The sequence below is a fragment of the Volvox carteri genome (assembly GCF_000143455.1).
Source record: "Volvox carteri f. nagariensis unplaced genomic scaffold VOLCAscaffold_29, whole genome shotgun sequence".
In the NCBI taxonomy this organism is placed as follows: domain Eukaryota; kingdom Viridiplantae; phylum Chlorophyta; class Chlorophyceae; order Chlamydomonadales; family Volvocaceae; genus Volvox; species Volvox carteri.
In genome coordinates, this window is record NW_003307572.1 from 213,330 (window position 1) to 230,275 (window position 16,946).

The following is a 16,946-nucleotide window of genomic DNA, read 5'->3' on the forward strand; positions in this document are numbered from 1 at the left end:
CTGCTGCTGGACGACATGCGGGCGTGTACTGAGGGTTGCCTGGGTGGGTGGCTCGGAGGGCGGGTGGGAAGAGAAGAGGCATGTCGGTGCGCATGCTTAATTGGGTGGATGGTCGCTAAATTGATGGCCGGAAAGGGGAAACCATCTGGCAGCATGCAGGAAAACCGCTGGGAGGTGGGAGGAGTGGTGGGTTGCATTCCAGAAATTTGCTGGTCGTTTTTTTTAGCGCGTGGGTGGCCCCCCCATGGATGTCTAAACGTGTGATGGTGAGCCAAACTACCCTCACGCACGAGAAAGCGAGCTTGAAACAAGTATATAGACTTGGAAGATGGCGGTCTCATTCTCGCTCTGCAGCAGTTCATGGGGAGTACACCTACATATTCAGACAGGTATATCGCGTGGCATGTATCTTATAATCTGGATGGTGCCTATTGAAGTCCTGGAGCGAGTTGCATGTTCAACAACATGAAAACAAGCAAAAAGGTGCTGCAAGCCAGCGAAGCCGTACTTGCATTCCCCGTATTTCAATCCATACGTTTATTTCTTTTCTCAAAACTTGCTGACGGAGCTGCATTAGGAAAGCAAGGCAAAGCTAGCTGTTGTGGGGTTGCAACGCTTGAGTTGCCAGGATGTGCATATCTAAATGTCCTGTTTGGGCAACAGCCTCGAGCTCGTAGTTTCCGCGACGCTTAGTCTGCCAGCAGGTTGTCCCCATTTCCTTTTATCATTACTCTCCAAATGTGTGCAATGATCAGTCATGCATATGTACTGTAGTAGCTAGTAGCTGTCCAGACGCCGGAAAGGTGGGTGAAGTGGGTTGTAGCATGTTCATATAATCGGTGTGTGTGTGTGTGTGTGTGTGTGTGTGTGTTGTTTCACGTCTTTAGGAAAGTACCGATCGGCGGATGGCAGGTGTAGGCGCGGACAGAGCTTAGCTCAACAAGCACGACCTTGCACGATGAAGCGACCTGCGCATACCCCTTTCGCCCAGCATACATGCATTACGAGATGGCTCTCACAAACGTACTGGCCCGTCACAGTATTGCAGCGAACCTCTGGACATCTTGCTCACTCTCTCATGCACATGTCTTCCCATGGCGTGCTTCACAAAAGTACGTTGCAAGTGCTTCACAGGGGTTCAGCAATTTTGGTGCTGTTTTCAAGAGGGTCATTATACGCTTCGACATCAACACACACATACACGACCAATGGGGTGCACACAGACTCACAACTGAATGTTACCCTTTGCCTATTATCATGTTGATCATGGGTACCTAACCACTACATCCTTCACAGCATTGAAAGAGCACCTGGAGGAACCACCGTCACGGGTGTCCTTAGAATCGTCCAGAAAATCGAATGGAACGACGTCATCAGGAAGGCTGTGGTGACCCATACACGTCCGGAACATAATCTCAGAAGCAAATGCCACAGTATTTCACGCGGGGCTCATAACCTCTTGATTTTGAGCTGCAACGGCACAAAGGGCCAAGTCAGGAAGTCTTTACCAGGCCATGTTGTTGCAATAAGGCAGCTGGTGAGAACCGCAAAAGCAGCGAGGTTTATTGTCAAACACCACTAAGGGAAGCCGTCGTCACACAAATCGAGACGTACAATTGCCTAAGTTTACGTGCACGGGCACAGCAACAACCCACCTACCACAAGTGTTCATAGTAGGAATACCGAAATTACCACTATGTGCTTAGCATTGGCGTCTAGCATGGCGATGACTTCCTACCGGGATAACAGCGTGTGGGCAACGGGTCGTGTACCCCGAGTCCGGTGCTAACAAAGACGTTGGAAAGAGCCTTTGGTCAAGCCCCTGCAGCACGTGTCAAGACCACCACGGCCTGGCGAGGTGGCGAGTATGGAACCACACATCAGGCCGCGGTAGCCGCGTGGGTGCGCATGAGTAATGGGTCTAGAACTGGCCCTGCTTGGGAGGTCTCCGTGGGACGGCTTTACAACGGGGCAAAGCGAAAGGCCAGGGCCGGCACACGATCTCGCCGTATTTCTCGATTTTGTGCTTCTGCACGACCCGAAGCAGCTCTGCAGGGAAGCAGCTATAGGAGAGACCACGAAGGCTTGCTGCCCCCTCGAAGGCGGCGTGGGGAGAGCGCAATTTGGGAGAGTGCATTTTGAGCGGTTACTAAAAATGATGGATACGGACCGGAGACCTTTTCCACCAGTCGAACAGCCCTGACCGAGGCCGGGAGGGAAGGGTGCTATGGTCGGCTTATCAGCTAGCCAAGCTAGGCAAGGGTAAGTTGTGGGCCCCTGACATACGGATGAGGTGCTTTGGAGTACAAGTTTGTTTCACTTGCTCCTACGGCTGTGAAATCTGGGGACCTGACATCCTCGATGAAGCCCTGCCATGAACCACCAAGCAACGTGACCATAGCATCCTTGCGAAGGGTCTTTTCGGGAGCTGTCTGAATCGCGCGCAAACAGATGATCGGCAAGTTTCGCGAGCTCCTAGCCGTGGAGGGGGGAGAGTATGTACTCTCGTAGTGACCAGCACGTAGCTCATGCACAGGGGCTTTCTGTCAAGATTTATGTGGATCTGAATATGAAGGATGTGATGATGGTGGCCAACAGTGTTTGGCCAATAATGAGGGTTTCAAAACAGGTAGGCGCAGTGCTGCAGCGTAGCAGTCCGGACAGTTCGTTTCGTTCAACATACGCCGTTGATCCGCTAGATTTGGTTGGATGCTGGTGGGTGAGTTGCTGAACCCAACGAATACACTGTGAAAGTCGGATGGGGTGAATGGATTAGGGTGCCCCTCTCGCAGGGGAGAGCAGGGAACTGCCTCGGGAAAGGGGGCCGCTGGTGAAGCTATACCACCCTGTAACAACATACATACGCTTTCTTCTTCAGCAAGAGGATAAATATTTTTTCCTTTATACGTTTTTACAGTGTCTATCTATTCCTTACAGCCTTCAGCAAGCCCTTGGGCCCCCAGCTCGTATGGGCTCGTTGCACCAGAGGAATGCAACCGCACACAGCTCTTGGTAAGTCTGGAGCCCACACACACACACACACGCGCACGCACACACGCACGCACACGCACACACACACACACACGCGCGCGCGCGCACGCACAAACACACACACACACACACACACACACACGCGCGCACGCACAAACACACACACACACACACGCACGCACACACACACACACACGCACGCACAAACACACACACACACGCACACACACATAACAGACGTACTGCTTGCACACCCTGCAGATACGTCTATAAAATGTTTTATAGTTTGTAGACCGCGCCACGGTGTAATAGATAGGGCCTTCAAACAGATGGTCTATAAGCACTTTTCGACTTATAGGCGCCCGAAAACCGACCATCACACTGTCCACTGTTCCATACTTCCGCCGCCGCCAACACTCCCAACATACAACATACGACCATATATAGCAAGCGGTTACAACACCAGGTGACGTAACGCCGCTAGCGTGGATGCTACGTAACGTAACGTAACGTAGGGAAAGCGGGGGAGGTTTAACAAACGCAGATCGCGGCAAGACATGTGCAGGCAACGACAGATCCCGCGCAATAGGCCAAAGCAACGCACGATGCATACCATACGTTCATGCCACGCTTCCATCACAGCTGCAGCTGGTTGCTCTCCCGAACAAAGCATGAAATCACTAGGGTTTGAAAAGGAACAGTTAAATGTACATTGCTAGTCAACAAAACAAAGGGGACGTTACAACAATCCGGTATCCTTGCAGTCCTTATTATATAATTCGCAATGATCCAAGTCCCATACCAAGCGAGGAAAGTACGAACAAGTACCGCCCTGTACAGCCAGCCCTTCCACTTCAAGTTACGCCAGCACTCCCATATCCATATGACAGGGCGCTAGACGAAGCAAAATAATGAAGGCCTCCAATGGCATGAATGAATTATTTCCTAAATTGGTCGCCCAAGGCGGCTGCTTCCGCAAGCAAGTTGATGGTGCCTGCTTACGTAGGGTCATGACTAATGAGGCCACAGCAGCAAAATGAAGGTGACGGTGTTGGGCTCTATGCAACTGGTACGAACGTATGAAAGATAACCAAGACAACAGCAATGTAAGTTTAATAGGATAAAGATATGTACGGAAAATCACACTCCGTAAGAAACAAACACGCCCGGATGATGAGAGGGTTCCATCATTTCTAATCTTTTATATGCATCCTACTCCGCCGGGAAAGAAAACTCCGCGGACTTTACCAAATAGTTCAACCATATGCATTATCTAATCTTACAGGGCATCCGGAAACCATGCGCGCAGTTCCACGTGCTCGGTTTCGCCCCACTCTATCTTGGGACCGGCAGGTATTTTTCAACATCTTTCTATGAAAGGACAGGAAAGCAAGTAGTCGCACATTGCCCACCTCAAGCCATCTTATGTGCCTATGTAGCCACAAGAATCAGCAGCAACCTCGGTTCTAAAGATGAGTTCTACCGGCATTGTGTGATTTTGCTTAAGCTCTGGCATAAGAAAAACAACACCGAAGCGCAACAAAAATTGAAACCATGCAATCTCGGCCTTGCTTGGATCACATGTCTAGAGTATAAATCCACATTATCATCTATCTATCAAATGTTACCGATGTTATGGCGATGTTCGAAAGTCTGGTAGCTGGGTGCTTTGTCGCTTTCCGTCTTAAGGTTTATATATATATGTGAGATAGACCGCGCCCGCCGCACTCAGCACCGTCCATCAAAATGCTGTCTGCTATCGCTGCTGCTGCTGCTGCTGCCATGCACCTGGTATTCAATAATGCTTCAGGCTATAAGGACCCTATCACCTTAGGCTATTGGCTCTGTTCTGTCTAAATTCCATGGAACTACGCAAAATTCGATACCTAGGAGATCCTAAAAGGACTGAACGATCACGTTTCTAACGAGTATGCTATCCATCTATACCCCTACCCATCTATGCGCCGAGCGGGGTTCGAACATGTACCAGCATGCATCCAATATCGCGTGTGCCACATGTCGTCGGCGATACTCAAAAGCACGGCGTCTTCTCTGCTAACTGGCGGCAGTGCTGATACGTATCCACGTGATGTGTCGAATACTACGGTTGCCGCGGTGGCGGCGGTTGAGCCAGCGGCAGCACTGCGCACAACAGGAAGGGAGGGCGGGAGTACACGCGGCACCCACTCACTTTGGTTCCGGGATCTCTGGCAAGGGGTGGTCCGCAATGACCGATCGACGATCAGTAAAATCTCTTGCAACAGGATTCTTTGGCTCCTGAGCTCACCCTGCATGCACGCCTGCATATGCACATACCCTGGGGCACAAAACACACACACACATACATACACACACATACACACACGCCCCTCTCCCGTCCGCGGGAGAGCTCTTAGGCGGTCTTTCCGTTGGGTCTGGGCAGCAGTCCCTGGCCAGTGTCAGGCCCTGTCAGATACTAGTAACGTTCACACTCTCTCTCTCTCTCTCTCTCTCTCTCCCCTTTCTCCACACACACATACACACGCGGCGTCTCGCAGCTGCCAGATGAAGATCGATCGAGGCCGATGCCTGTATGCCTTTGTGCAGCTTTTCTCTTTCCATGCTTGCAACTAGCCGTCGCCGCTACATTCCAACCAAAACCTTGACCGGATTTCAGCAGCAGGAACTTTAACCTGCTGCGATGTGTTCCGCAGACGGCCATCCTGGTGAGACGTACGTTTGCTAAACTGTGAACCGACAAACAGCACAGCCAACAGCCAGCAGCTGCAGCTGCAGCAACGGCCATGCTGTAACCGCACCGCCGGAGGGTTTTATCCCCATTGTGTTCCCTCCAGTCAGTCATCAAATCCTCCCCCCCTAGCACGCACCGTTGGCCCGGTAGAATTTGTCGCTGGCAATGTTCCCTGGCGGCAAGTATCGACATACGACCACTTTGCAGCCGCCCTTGGCGCGGTATCCCGTAAACAGCTCCAACATCATACTGACAACCGCTGTGCCGCAGCCCATTGTGGTCGTGGCCCTCCACACCTGCGAAATGGGTAGTAGTCGGTAACGCAAACGGGGATTACATGTTACGGGGTTGCACATAACATAACCCACGTCATGTGATATGACCAGATGCGGGCCCATAGGCGTACCACCATGTACGACAAGCTGTACGGGTAATAGGACACTGTACGGAGAATGTACAATAATTGCTGTACCATGCAGGCCAGGCAGGGAAGATTTATATTCAAAACGTATGGTCACACGGAAACGCGTGTGAAAAACTGGTTCATCTCGCCGGCCACACGGGTTCCAAACCTTAACTACCGATAAATGCTGAGTTTACAAGTGCTGCGTACAGTTGTCAGCAGGCGTATCAGTAGGGGCAGATCCATGCCATCCCTGCGATATAACTTTTGAAACGTCCTTCCAGTGCTGGCGGGCTCCAGCCAACACAGGGGCCCTAGATCATTGGGATTGACCAGCAGCAGCAGCAGCAGCAGCGGCAGCAGCAATGATGGCGAGAGGACCCGCGTTAACTGACCACAACGGCATTTGTTCGTTGGCAATCAATTCGGTTAATTTGCTTGCTTGGCGAAGGCGTTCATACGGAACGAAACCGCGTTAGCACGCCGCCTGGGCGGACCTTGCTGCTGGTGGTCTGTCCACCACCTGCTTCTGTATGCCGTTTTGAAGTCCTTCGTTGCGCACTTCCGTAGGTTTTAGAAACTTATAGATACAGACGCAAATAGGTCGCAAACCAGGGATGCAAACCAGGGATGCAAGCGCAAGACGGTTCACACTTCTATAGCTCCTCTAAAAGCCGGCTAGAAGTCTAATTTTATACCGCTTTCAGGTTAGAGAAATACGTTTGCCTTTTTTGCGGGATATTAAGAAATGGCAAGAAGTTCTCAGACCGATCGAAGAAAAGCTCCCAGGCCTAGGACTGGGTCCCACTGACTGACCGCCCCCTTGCCGTACAGTCGAATTGTCGGACCGGACACTTCAGGCAGTCCACCAAGTCGAAGTACTCTTCGCTTTCAGAGGAATGCTAATTTTTATAATTCGATTTTCCATATCCATCTTATTGTTCACAGTTCTTATCTCCTCCCGGCAGCACAGACATATTTATGAAGGCAAAAGCTTTCGCGCCTCGAGAGCCTCGCACTTTAGGAAGGGTAATATGGGCACCGCACGCGGGCATTGACTTACTCCACCCGGTCCCCTGCCGTAGGTGCCTGGCCCCTGTCTGTGCGAGACCTCTCCACACCGAGCCCCCCCATCCCAGCCGGCTCACACGCCAGCATGAAAACACACACCCGGCGTCGCCTGACTGCTCTCCGCGTCGCTTGGGAGTCTAGCGAGTCACCACCCCCGACCGGAGAAAGTGACTATGTAAGCGGAGGAGTTGGGGAATAAACGGCCATGGGGTGGGGCCCCTTTCCGCACGCAAGTATACAAGGCTTGTACAGGTTTATGAAGGCACAAAGCTTCCTAGGATGTGTCAAAAGGGTGACTTTAAATTAGAGAGCGCAAAAGACAAAGTAAGAAACAGTGAAGAATGTCAAATTTGGCTCCAACAGTTTTCCTAATCGCCTCGTGGAGATAATTTTGTACGTGTAATCTTTGCAAGACGCGTCCCCAGGTTGCATTTGCCGGTGGATTTCGGCCGGTCTTCATTACGCCCGGCTCGTGCATGTGCAGCGGGCTTACACGCAAACTGAAACACAACGCACAAAGCGGTTTTAACCGTGCCGTACGTTGCAAAAAGCATACAACAACAACAGCACGTCCACATACGTGCAAACAGACATACATCCACACGCACGTGCCTTACCAGTTGCGTGAAATGGCCAACACCGTCGTCATGATTAACCGTGAACGGCGCGCTTGTCGTGAAGTTGTACTCTGAAATCTCGCTATACCACCCATGTACAGCGGGAGTGCAAGTCTTATCCGGTGGTGGCAATTCTGTCACCGTGAAGATGTTCTCCCCCACGACGACGCTGTAATCGTGGTCCTTGGCGCATCCACGCTGTGCCAGCTTGAAGGCCCAGGCTGCGGACTCCAGAGCCAGGCCGTTGTCCCACGTGAGGGGCGGGACGCCGTGTTGCGCGCGCAGGGCGTTGGTTGCCGCCAGAGCGCCCTCGGGGTCGCTACAGCCGCCGACTGGGCCCGCGGAACGGGAAGATCAATGTGGGGTGCGGAAGTGGCAGAGGGGGGGAGGTAGGATCAGGATTATGGGGCCAAGCGTGTGGCGGGAGGGGAGAGGGGAAAAGGGTGAAGGGTAAAATTCGTAGAAAGGGACCAGGACCGGCATGCGTTAGGAGGGGAGGAGGGGCAATCGTTTGCGGAGCGAACCGCAAAGCAGGAATCACAGGCACTGCACAAGGCCGAGCCAAACTAAAGGACACACACACACACGCACACACGGCCACATAGGTAGGCAGGAGGGAGACGTGACGGGGATTGGCAGCGTGTGGGGCCAGCGGTACCTTCAGCGGCCCGTTGCACAGACGTTGCATGCGCCCTTTCTCCCAGCTAGCTTTATTCACGGCAGCTAGCACGGCTTGATTTGAGCTCAATGGTTGCGACAATATACGGCAGTGTCGCTTCAGTTGGTTAGTCTGTGGCAGCGCTTACGGTATTGGGAGGGCGACAAAGAAGCGACAGTTTCATCAGATGAAGGCGCCGTCGGCGGCGGTGATGTTGGGGGTGGTGGCGGCGACCGCGGAGACGGCGACGGCGGCGGCGGCGATGGTAATCGCCTAAGAGGCGGAGGCGGTGGGGATGACGGCGGCGCTGGCAGAGGGGGCGACGGCGGCGGTGGCGGAGGCGGCGACGGCGGCGGTGGCGGAGGCGGCGACGGCGGCGGTGGCGGAGGCGGCGACGGTGACCGCCGAAGAGGCGGTGGCGGCGGAGGCGACGGCGGAGATGGCGATGGCGGAGATGGCGACGGTGGAGGCGGAGGCGGCGGAGATGGCGGCGGTGGAGGCGGAGGCGGCGGAGATGGCGGCGGTGGAGGCGAAGGCGGCGGAGATGGCGGCGGTGGAGGCGGCGACGGCGGAGATGGCGACGGTGGAGGCGGCGACGGCGGAGATGGCGACGGTGGAGGCGGAGGCGGCGGAGATGGCGACGATGGAGGCGGACGTGGCGGAGATGGCGGCCGTGGGAGCGGCCGAAGAGGCGGTGGCGGCGGAGATGGCGACGGTGGAGGCGGAGGCGGCGGAGATGGCGACGGTGGAGGCGGACGCGGTGGCGACGGCGGCCGTGGGAGCGGCCGAAGAGGCGGTGGCGGCGGTGACGACGGCGGTGGTGGGGATGGCCGAAGCAGGCGTGGCGATGGTGACCGCCGAAGTGGTGGCAGAGGTGGCGATGGTGGCGATGGCGACGGCGGAGGTGGCGACGGCGGTGATGGCGACGGCGGCGGGGGTGACGGCTGGGGAGGCGACGGCGGAGGCGGCAGCCGTGGACGAGGCGGCCTTCTGATTATCGGTGACCTAGGTGCCGGTGGCCGTGGTGATGGTGGCGCACGTGGCCTGGAGGGCGTCGGCGACGGCGGCGAAGAAGGTGGGCTAGGCGGAAGTTGGGGAGTTAGCGGCGGTGGGGTTGGGGGAGGGCTGGGCGTTAATGGGGGTGGGGCCGGTGAGGTGGCGCTGGGTTGTGGCTGCAGTGGTGATGGCTGTGGTCGTGACGGTGGTTGCCGTTGCGGCTTGGGCGGTGGGCGAGCGCGCGGCGGAGACCGGGGCCGAGGCGCTGGAGCAATCGGCCCCTCCGGCAGCTTCGGAAGCCCCGGAATAGATCTAGGGCCGAGCGGCGCGACTGCGACAGGTGGCCGGGGTGCTTGCGGCAGATGCGGCGGTGCTGGCGGTGAGGGTGGGGGATGGCCGGGTGGCGGGTAGGGAGGCGGTGGCGGCATTGCTTGCGGCGGCGGGCGTTGCGGCGGCGGCAGCCGCGGAGGCTTGGGCGACGGTCGAAGTCGAGGCGGCAATCGCGGCCAGGGCTGTGATGAGTGCGGGCTCGGCTTAGTGGTTTGTGAGGGAGCCTGGGGAGATGGAGGACTTGGGTTTGGCGGCGGTGGGGACGAAGATGGAAACGGGGTGGGCCACAGCGGTGGTGGTGTGAGGGGGGGTGGAGGACTTGGAGGCGATAGGTAGGGACGGCGAGGTCTTGGGTACGAGGGTCGAGAGGGTGGCGAAGGACGGGCCACCTGATACGCGACCTGTAGAGTTTTGCGGGGGGACACCTGGCGAGCGGATGCTGGAGGAGGCGGTGCAGGTGAGCTGGCCGGCGGCCTCCGAGCTCCTCCTCCAGGGCCGTTAGGGACGTTGGTATCGTTTGCACTGCTGGGAGAAATCGCTGGTAGCGCCGAGGGGCGGGTCTGCAGCAGGCGCCGCGCTTGGTGACGCTGAACCCAGCAGCCGGTGCTTGAAGCTTCTGTAAGGACATAAAACAATAGTTGGCTTTACTCGGTTCGGTAAGCAATCGTCACCAGTGCATCGCAGCCCTTCCGGTCATTGGCCTCCGGGTTTAACGACGGATAGAGACGGGCGGCAGACTCTACCCCAAATGCAATCTACTTCGAGTGAAAAAATAAATTTCCTACCAGCGATACATCTCGACAGTAGCTTAACAGAGTTTGCCCCATTACGTTCTGCTGTCGCTAGGCTCAAAATTGTCAACAACCAAAGTAAGACGATACATATTTGGGCCATTCTTTTTTCATAGACTTTTATGAGATGAGTACTTGAATGGGTTAATGGAAGCCGCTATGATTATAAACAAAATGGTTTTAAGGGTGCAGGCGAAGGGAGTGGGCGCGAAACGTTTCCATGAACGGTATCACAGGGATACGAAACTTTTGTAATGCACGCGATCTGATAAACATAGATGTATACGAAACGTTCAAAGTGGCAGTTCCGGTTTGAACTCAGCTGGGGGAATAAAAGGCATGTACGGCCATTCAAGAGCACTAACAACGGTTGGATGTAGCATAGTGTAGACGGGCAGGGGCGCGATGTCGTTATCTTCGGCTCAAGCATGAGTGCTAGCAATAAACGTTTTATTTACGTACCAGAGCTGCATGAGCGAGGCACGCGAGGCGGATCCATGGCAGCATCCTCGGCGAATCCTGATCCTATGAATTGACTGCAATTAATAAAATAAGCAACCATGCAACCATAGCAGAACTTACAACTTGTCAACGGAGATTATTTGGACCTAATCAGCAGCTGTACTTCGCAGAACCTTATCAGCTGACCAGGCTGGCCTGGCCTGGCGTAATAGCTTTTGTTATTCTCGGACGGCCCGACCGACCGACCTGCTTACATAGCCCGACAACGACATATGGGACTGCCGTTGAGCCGCAACCTTGGGGCTGGTTTATCCCGTCGGACCCATTGCAACTTACTCTTTCGGAGCTACAGGCGGAACTTGCTGGGTTGATTGTGCAGAACAGCCATACGTGTCGTATTCGGGAGCACGTCATGCGCTTTTTTTTACAGAGTTGTGAGCTTCTCGAGAAGCGCACGATTTGTCGTCTCTCTTAGCAATAAAGAAGTTTGAAGCCATTTCGTTTCCGTCGCCAAGAGTAATTACCTTAAAAGATCGAGATCATAAAAATCACGACATTAGCCCCTATTAGCTATGACCTGCACGCCAAGCGACGCATCGCAATGAGGGGCCCGGAAACTCCTACAGTGCCCGCGAACGGAAAGTACAACATACAAGCTGAATAACAAGTTGCTTAACATCTAGCAATGCAGCAACTTGCGGAGTGAAGGACGTCGAACCCTCAACTCGAACCTTCTCGATTTACCTGCACCCCGCTCCAGACAATCTAAAAACGGCAGCAGCGTGTGCGCGTCAGGCAGCCCCAGATAACCGCAAAACAACGACGACCTGACACTCGAAAAACCTAAAACGACCATAAAATGGAAGGTTTGCATAACTCTTGAAACACTTCAACAACACCGCAAGGCAGGGTAACACCTGCGCAAGCCCACACCCTCTTCGACACCGACACCGACAAAACAAGACACTCTCAGCGTTGACATATCAGGCCAAACCATTCGGCAAGTGCTCTATGCTCTCACAAATTTCGGCTCGCTCGCTCTGGGTACGGTTTCCGTACGCTTTTCAAACTTTGAATGCCGATGCCTTCCAAACAGACTTTCCGAGCCCTAATCTACATCTGCTTCCACTTTTCAATTCATAAATACTGGACAAAACTTTTAATGGGCAAAACCGTTTGTCCAGGCGTTTACCAACGAGACTCAGAATGTTGCCATCCCTTCACCGCAAGAAGCGGCGTGGTGACGAGATGGGCGACGGTGACTGCTGCACCGCAGATGCTGGCGCCACGGGGGGAACGGCATCAAAGACTGCGAATGGTAAAAACAGAGCGTGCCGGTAAAAACAAGGCAAAAGCGTTTGTGTACAAAAGGTAGTTATTGGAACAACCAAGGAGCCCTTTGAAGTTGGGATTGCGCATGCTGTGAAGAACTGTCTAAATGAGACGGGTGGAATCCCTTGCGCCGCACCCTTCATTGGGGTTTTAGGGTCATGAGGGCTAACAGAACGGGGTAGTGCCCACAAGCCGCTAGATTAGCGCAACTGGATGGGTGGGTGCCCTGACATTCGTTGACGGTCGCAATCCATCCAATTCACAACGAAGGGTTTAGGATTGCAACGTTTCCTGTTGAACCCACCATTTCCTTTGAAGACTTTATCGTTCACAGTGTTGCCCGGTGCTAGGTATCGGCATACGACGACCTTGCAGCCGCCCATGGACTTAAAACGGCCAAAGTCCACTTCGATAGTCGCCCTGGCCATGCCACAGCCAAGGCGGCTGCTGCTGAGCCAGATCTGAAGGGTGAGGCGACAATGGGTCCACGGACGAGAGGCGGGATGGCGCGGGAGGGAATAGCAACAGAACGGGAACCGGACGGAGCAAGTGTAGGGAACGCCCAGCGATGCGCAGTAGCGTGAGTGTCATCGAACTGAAGGGAACAACATGCATCCCTAAGTGCTCACGGCAACCGCATCCCCAACAGCAGGTGCGAAACATGCAGAGCCCGGCCGTCGGCGTGAACTGGGCGCCGTACATGTCAAGTGATTTGCCATTGCATCGCCACTTCACCGCCCGCCACAAAACCTGATCTATGGATTAATTACCCCAACAGTGCACCTGCACCACCAGGTAAGCCGTCCTCGTTCAGTGAAACCAGCGCCAAGGCACACAGTCCAAACGCCCGGAAGGCGAAAAGATGCTCACCAGCTGGGTGAAGTGGAACGCGCCGCTCTCTCTGTTGTCCGTGTACAGGCGGTCCTTATTACTGAAGTCAAACGCCGGGCGTTCGCTGTACCAGGCATCTACAGCTCCGGCACAAGTGGCGTCGGGCGGCGGATAACGCTGTTCGACAAATATGTTCTCGCCCACTTCGACGCTGAGGTCATGGTCCTGAGCGCAGCCTCTCGCGGCTAGCCTGTCCGCCCAGGCCTGGGCCGTTTGCGCCAGGCCCACATCCCACATGAGCGGTGGCACTCGATGCTGCAGCCGGTATGCGTTGGTGCGAGTCAGAACGTCCCGTGGGTCGCTGCACATCCCACCTATCAAACGGGAAGGAGGGGGCAACCGTAAGAAGGGCAGGGTTGAGCGCGAGCATTTGGCAACGGGGTCGCGGGACGCTTTGGGCCCCGGCAATGCCGATCAAGAACCATCGAGGTCCGTTTTGAGAGTTGGCAGCACCCGTCTGTGAAAGCTCTCCAACTTCCCATATCCCCTTCCCCTCCGCCTTTCGACGAGTCCACCTCCCACGACATCCGGAGCTGCGTATGATACGATATGCTACAACGAGGAGAAGGCCCGGGGTCGTCCCAAGTGCGAGCGAACTAGAAAAGGACGTTTTGTTGCAACGCGGCATGCGTAGACGGCAGAGGACGGAGCCGAGCTTGCCAACGATAGCACACGAGCGACAAGCAAGCAAACGCAGTAGGTGCTATGATGGCTGGACCTCTTGGCATCACAGCAGGTATTCGGGACACAGGGCAGCTGCGTTCACTCACGAGCGGTTCATTACTGACCGGCAAACGCAGAGAAGATTCCCGAGGGCTGGCTAGGGAGGGTCGGTGGGGCAGGACGAGGTGAGGGTGGCTCGGGTGAGGGCGGCCTCGGAGATGGTGGGGAGGGCCTGGGACGTGGCGGCACCGTGGGTGCATTGGGAGAGGATGGAGGGCTCGCAGCTGGAAGGTGGCGCGGTGGCTGTGCTGGGGCGGAAGACGCTGATGACCTGCGCGGGGGAGATCCCCCCGTGGCGGCCGCCCCTAGTGGCTGTTGGGCTAATAGAAGTTTGCGGCGGCTTGGGAGCCCAGGCCCTGCAAGGAGAAGGGGTTCCTTTAACATGGGGCCGCAGCGATTGGCCGCTCCGCTGCTGCGACAACGTTGCTCTACTACAAAATCGACTCAGTCTTAAAATCACTTAGCAATTCTGGCTTCTGATGATGACCTTGCGGGAGCCCGCCGCTGTTGGAGACTGACGAAACGGACAGCCTGAGACAGCCTGCCCACCGACTTCAGGCAGCCCATCACCTCACCTTCAGGTGTCTGCGCGCCGGCTGCTGTAATGAAAACAATAAGCGGTTGAAGGCATAAAAACAAAAGGATAACGGTGCTGGCACCGAGTTGCAACATTTTGCTAAGGCGTCGTCGGCTATGGAAGAAGTGAGCGTAAGGCTTAACAAAAATGAGTAAAGCTTGTTTTGTTCATTAAATTCAAACAGGTAAATACGTTATGTTTTTGAAGCGGACAGTCAGACCTGCCGCCTGACCCGGACGTACCTTACCAGCGCCTGCTGGACGAAGGAAGCCAACCACGCCTAACTTTAACCACCACTGTTAGTCACAGTCCTAGTATGCGGCCCACAGCTAAACTAAATTCAAGGAGAACTATTTGGGTAGCAGGTGTAATAACGTATAGGTATCGACTAAGCAGGCGCCGGCGATGTAGCAGCGGGGGAGCAGAACTACGGAGAATTCAGGATTTGGCTCCTGAGACTGACATAGCGAATACTCGGGGCATGATTATATATATGCCTATTATTATGCATTACTGCATTGTAGGGACGAACAACACACAAGCCTGTTTGTCTCCACTTTGTCGAATTTTAAGTAAAAAGTAACGGATCGCGATGTCGCAGCGACCCTTCATCTCTTAGGGCCGCTAACAACGTGCTGACGACATATATGCGTGTCTTGTCGAAATGATACTTCAGTGCCTAATGCAACAACGGGGATGTTTTTCCGTGGGGATTGAATTCCCCCTTGTAGCTAGCTACCGTGGTCTCGGCTGCCAAGAACGCTCACGTTACAAGGTTAAAGGCGTAGGAGTAACCGCGTAACACCTGCCCGCATCGGACTGGTCGTTTTTGCAGTTTATTAATTTATTTCCACCCAACGACTGTGCAGGGCTGCGTTGCCTAAAAGTGGATTTGTCTGTACAAATTCTTGTGTGCAATTGTCGGGTGCAAATGTGCATTCTTAATGGGTAGGCTCAGAGTATTGACAACAAGCTATTGGCAAAGGTTTCAGGTGGTAATGGCATTGACTGCAGTGCACTTGACTTGTCCGTTATACGTTATCACAACGGACCTCCATCCAACTTCTTCCCAGCCAGTTGTTTTCAGGTGCCCTGCTGTTTTCAGGACAACATGGCAGTTCCTAGAAGGATGCACAATTACACACCGCGCAACTGCTGCTGCCATTTCCTTGCAAAACAAAATGTCTCCAAATCTTGCGGGCAACCACCACCAACAAGTAATCACTTATCAGCTATATTATTACGCAGCTGCCTCAGGACATTATACGATAGGTGGCGCACAAAATGTGCCTGCGAACTGCGTGAAGTCGGTACGAATTCTGCCGTCGTTACAGATTCTTTTCGCAAATTAAGTCTTGCAACTGTAGCAGGTCGCGGCTGCTTGCGACAGACGATGTTGGGGGCATTGCAGACCACAACCAGGGTAGCCATTCCTCTATTATTCCTATGATTCCAACTTGCAGTGCGCGCCGCTGTTCTATCCGCGAGGACACGACCAGTCGTTCATTTGGATGTGGCCACCTCATGCACGCAACTAGTAGTAGACTTATTTATATTATTCCATGGCCAAAATATCAATTACTCGGGTCGAGAAGCGGGAAGTAGTGCTCTTGCATACGAGCTGGTTCCTGCCGGGTCTTGCGCAAGCAGGGTGTCAGCTTCGGCGAAGCTGGAAAATGTGCAAATCAAACTAAAGTCACTATGCCTGTTCGCTGACCATGGCGGCCGAATGGACCCCCAAGCATTATAATTCGTACCAACGGATGGGCCAGAGCATGGCCTAGCGCAGTGTTGACTTGCGCGGGCGGAGACGAAAGGACGCCAAAGAGTTTTAGCGGCGCATACGGGCAATCCGGGGATGCTCCGGCGCACTTCAGCAGTTTCGCGGCGTCCTTCAGCCGCCGCCAAGAGCTTTTCAAATAGTCACATCCAATTAAAGAATGAGGTTTCGATGGGTAGAGGATATAGAATCACCGATGCTCCCTGCACCCGAAGGTGAAGCCAGCAATGGCCCGCAGGACTCCTAGGCGGCGCCTAAGGCGTTGTTCTCTGGAAGCAACAAGGCACAAGCCCTGTTTTATCAATGTCAGCTAAACATTTTGCGCTCATTTATTTAGGAGAGCATTGAGAGGGTCCAAAGTACGTTGGCCGTGACGTAGATTTCCGTTACGCTGACTGAAGTCGAAGTGAGGAAGAGCAGGAAATGCGATCGGCAGCTCTTCCTCACTTTCCGTCTTAGTAATGCCGCTCTCACCGACTGAAGACCCTCCGAAGCTTAACACGCTGAGAACTGTAGACGATACAGTAACTGTAAAGCGCGGTTCGGTGCCAAAGGAAGGCTGGTCCTCCGCCAGCTCAGCTGGACCGCAGATG

General features: G+C 54.4%; 3 protein-coding genes across 3 annotated transcripts; 1 reads left to right on the forward strand and 2 right to left on the reverse strand.

Moving 5' to 3' along the window:
- Positions 1-5,092: 5,092 nt before the first annotated feature.
- Positions 5,093-8,416, reverse strand: VOLCADRAFT_92972 (uncharacterized protein; the record flags this gene model as incomplete). The annotated part of the gene is made up of 5 exons (XM_002952359.1): positions 5,093-5,133; positions 5,279-5,308; positions 5,859-6,018; positions 7,814-8,145; positions 8,401-8,416. 5 exons carry the CDS (start codon positions 8,414-8,416, stop codon positions 5,093-5,095), a joined length of 579 nt encoding a protein of 192 aa, XP_002952405.1.
- Positions 8,417-8,766: 350 nt separating this feature from the next.
- On the forward strand, positions 8,767-10,005 carry VOLCADRAFT_92973 (uncharacterized protein; the record flags this gene model as incomplete). Its single annotated transcript, XM_002952283.1, has 2 exons — positions 8,767-9,336; positions 9,808-10,005. The coding sequence occupies 2 exons, from the start codon at positions 8,767-8,769 to the stop codon at positions 10,003-10,005; spliced, it is 768 nt and encodes a 255-aa protein (XP_002952329.1).
- A 2,265-nt stretch (positions 10,006-12,270) lies between these two features.
- Positions 12,271-14,668, reverse strand: VOLCADRAFT_92974 (uncharacterized protein; the record flags this gene model as incomplete). Its single annotated transcript, XM_002952360.1, has 6 exons — positions 12,271-12,359; positions 12,687-12,843; positions 13,253-13,587; positions 14,062-14,093; positions 14,186-14,267; positions 14,572-14,668. 6 exons carry the CDS (start codon positions 14,666-14,668, stop codon positions 12,271-12,273), a joined length of 792 nt encoding a protein of 263 aa, XP_002952406.1.
- Between the last annotated feature and the right edge of the window lie 2,278 nt (positions 14,669-16,946).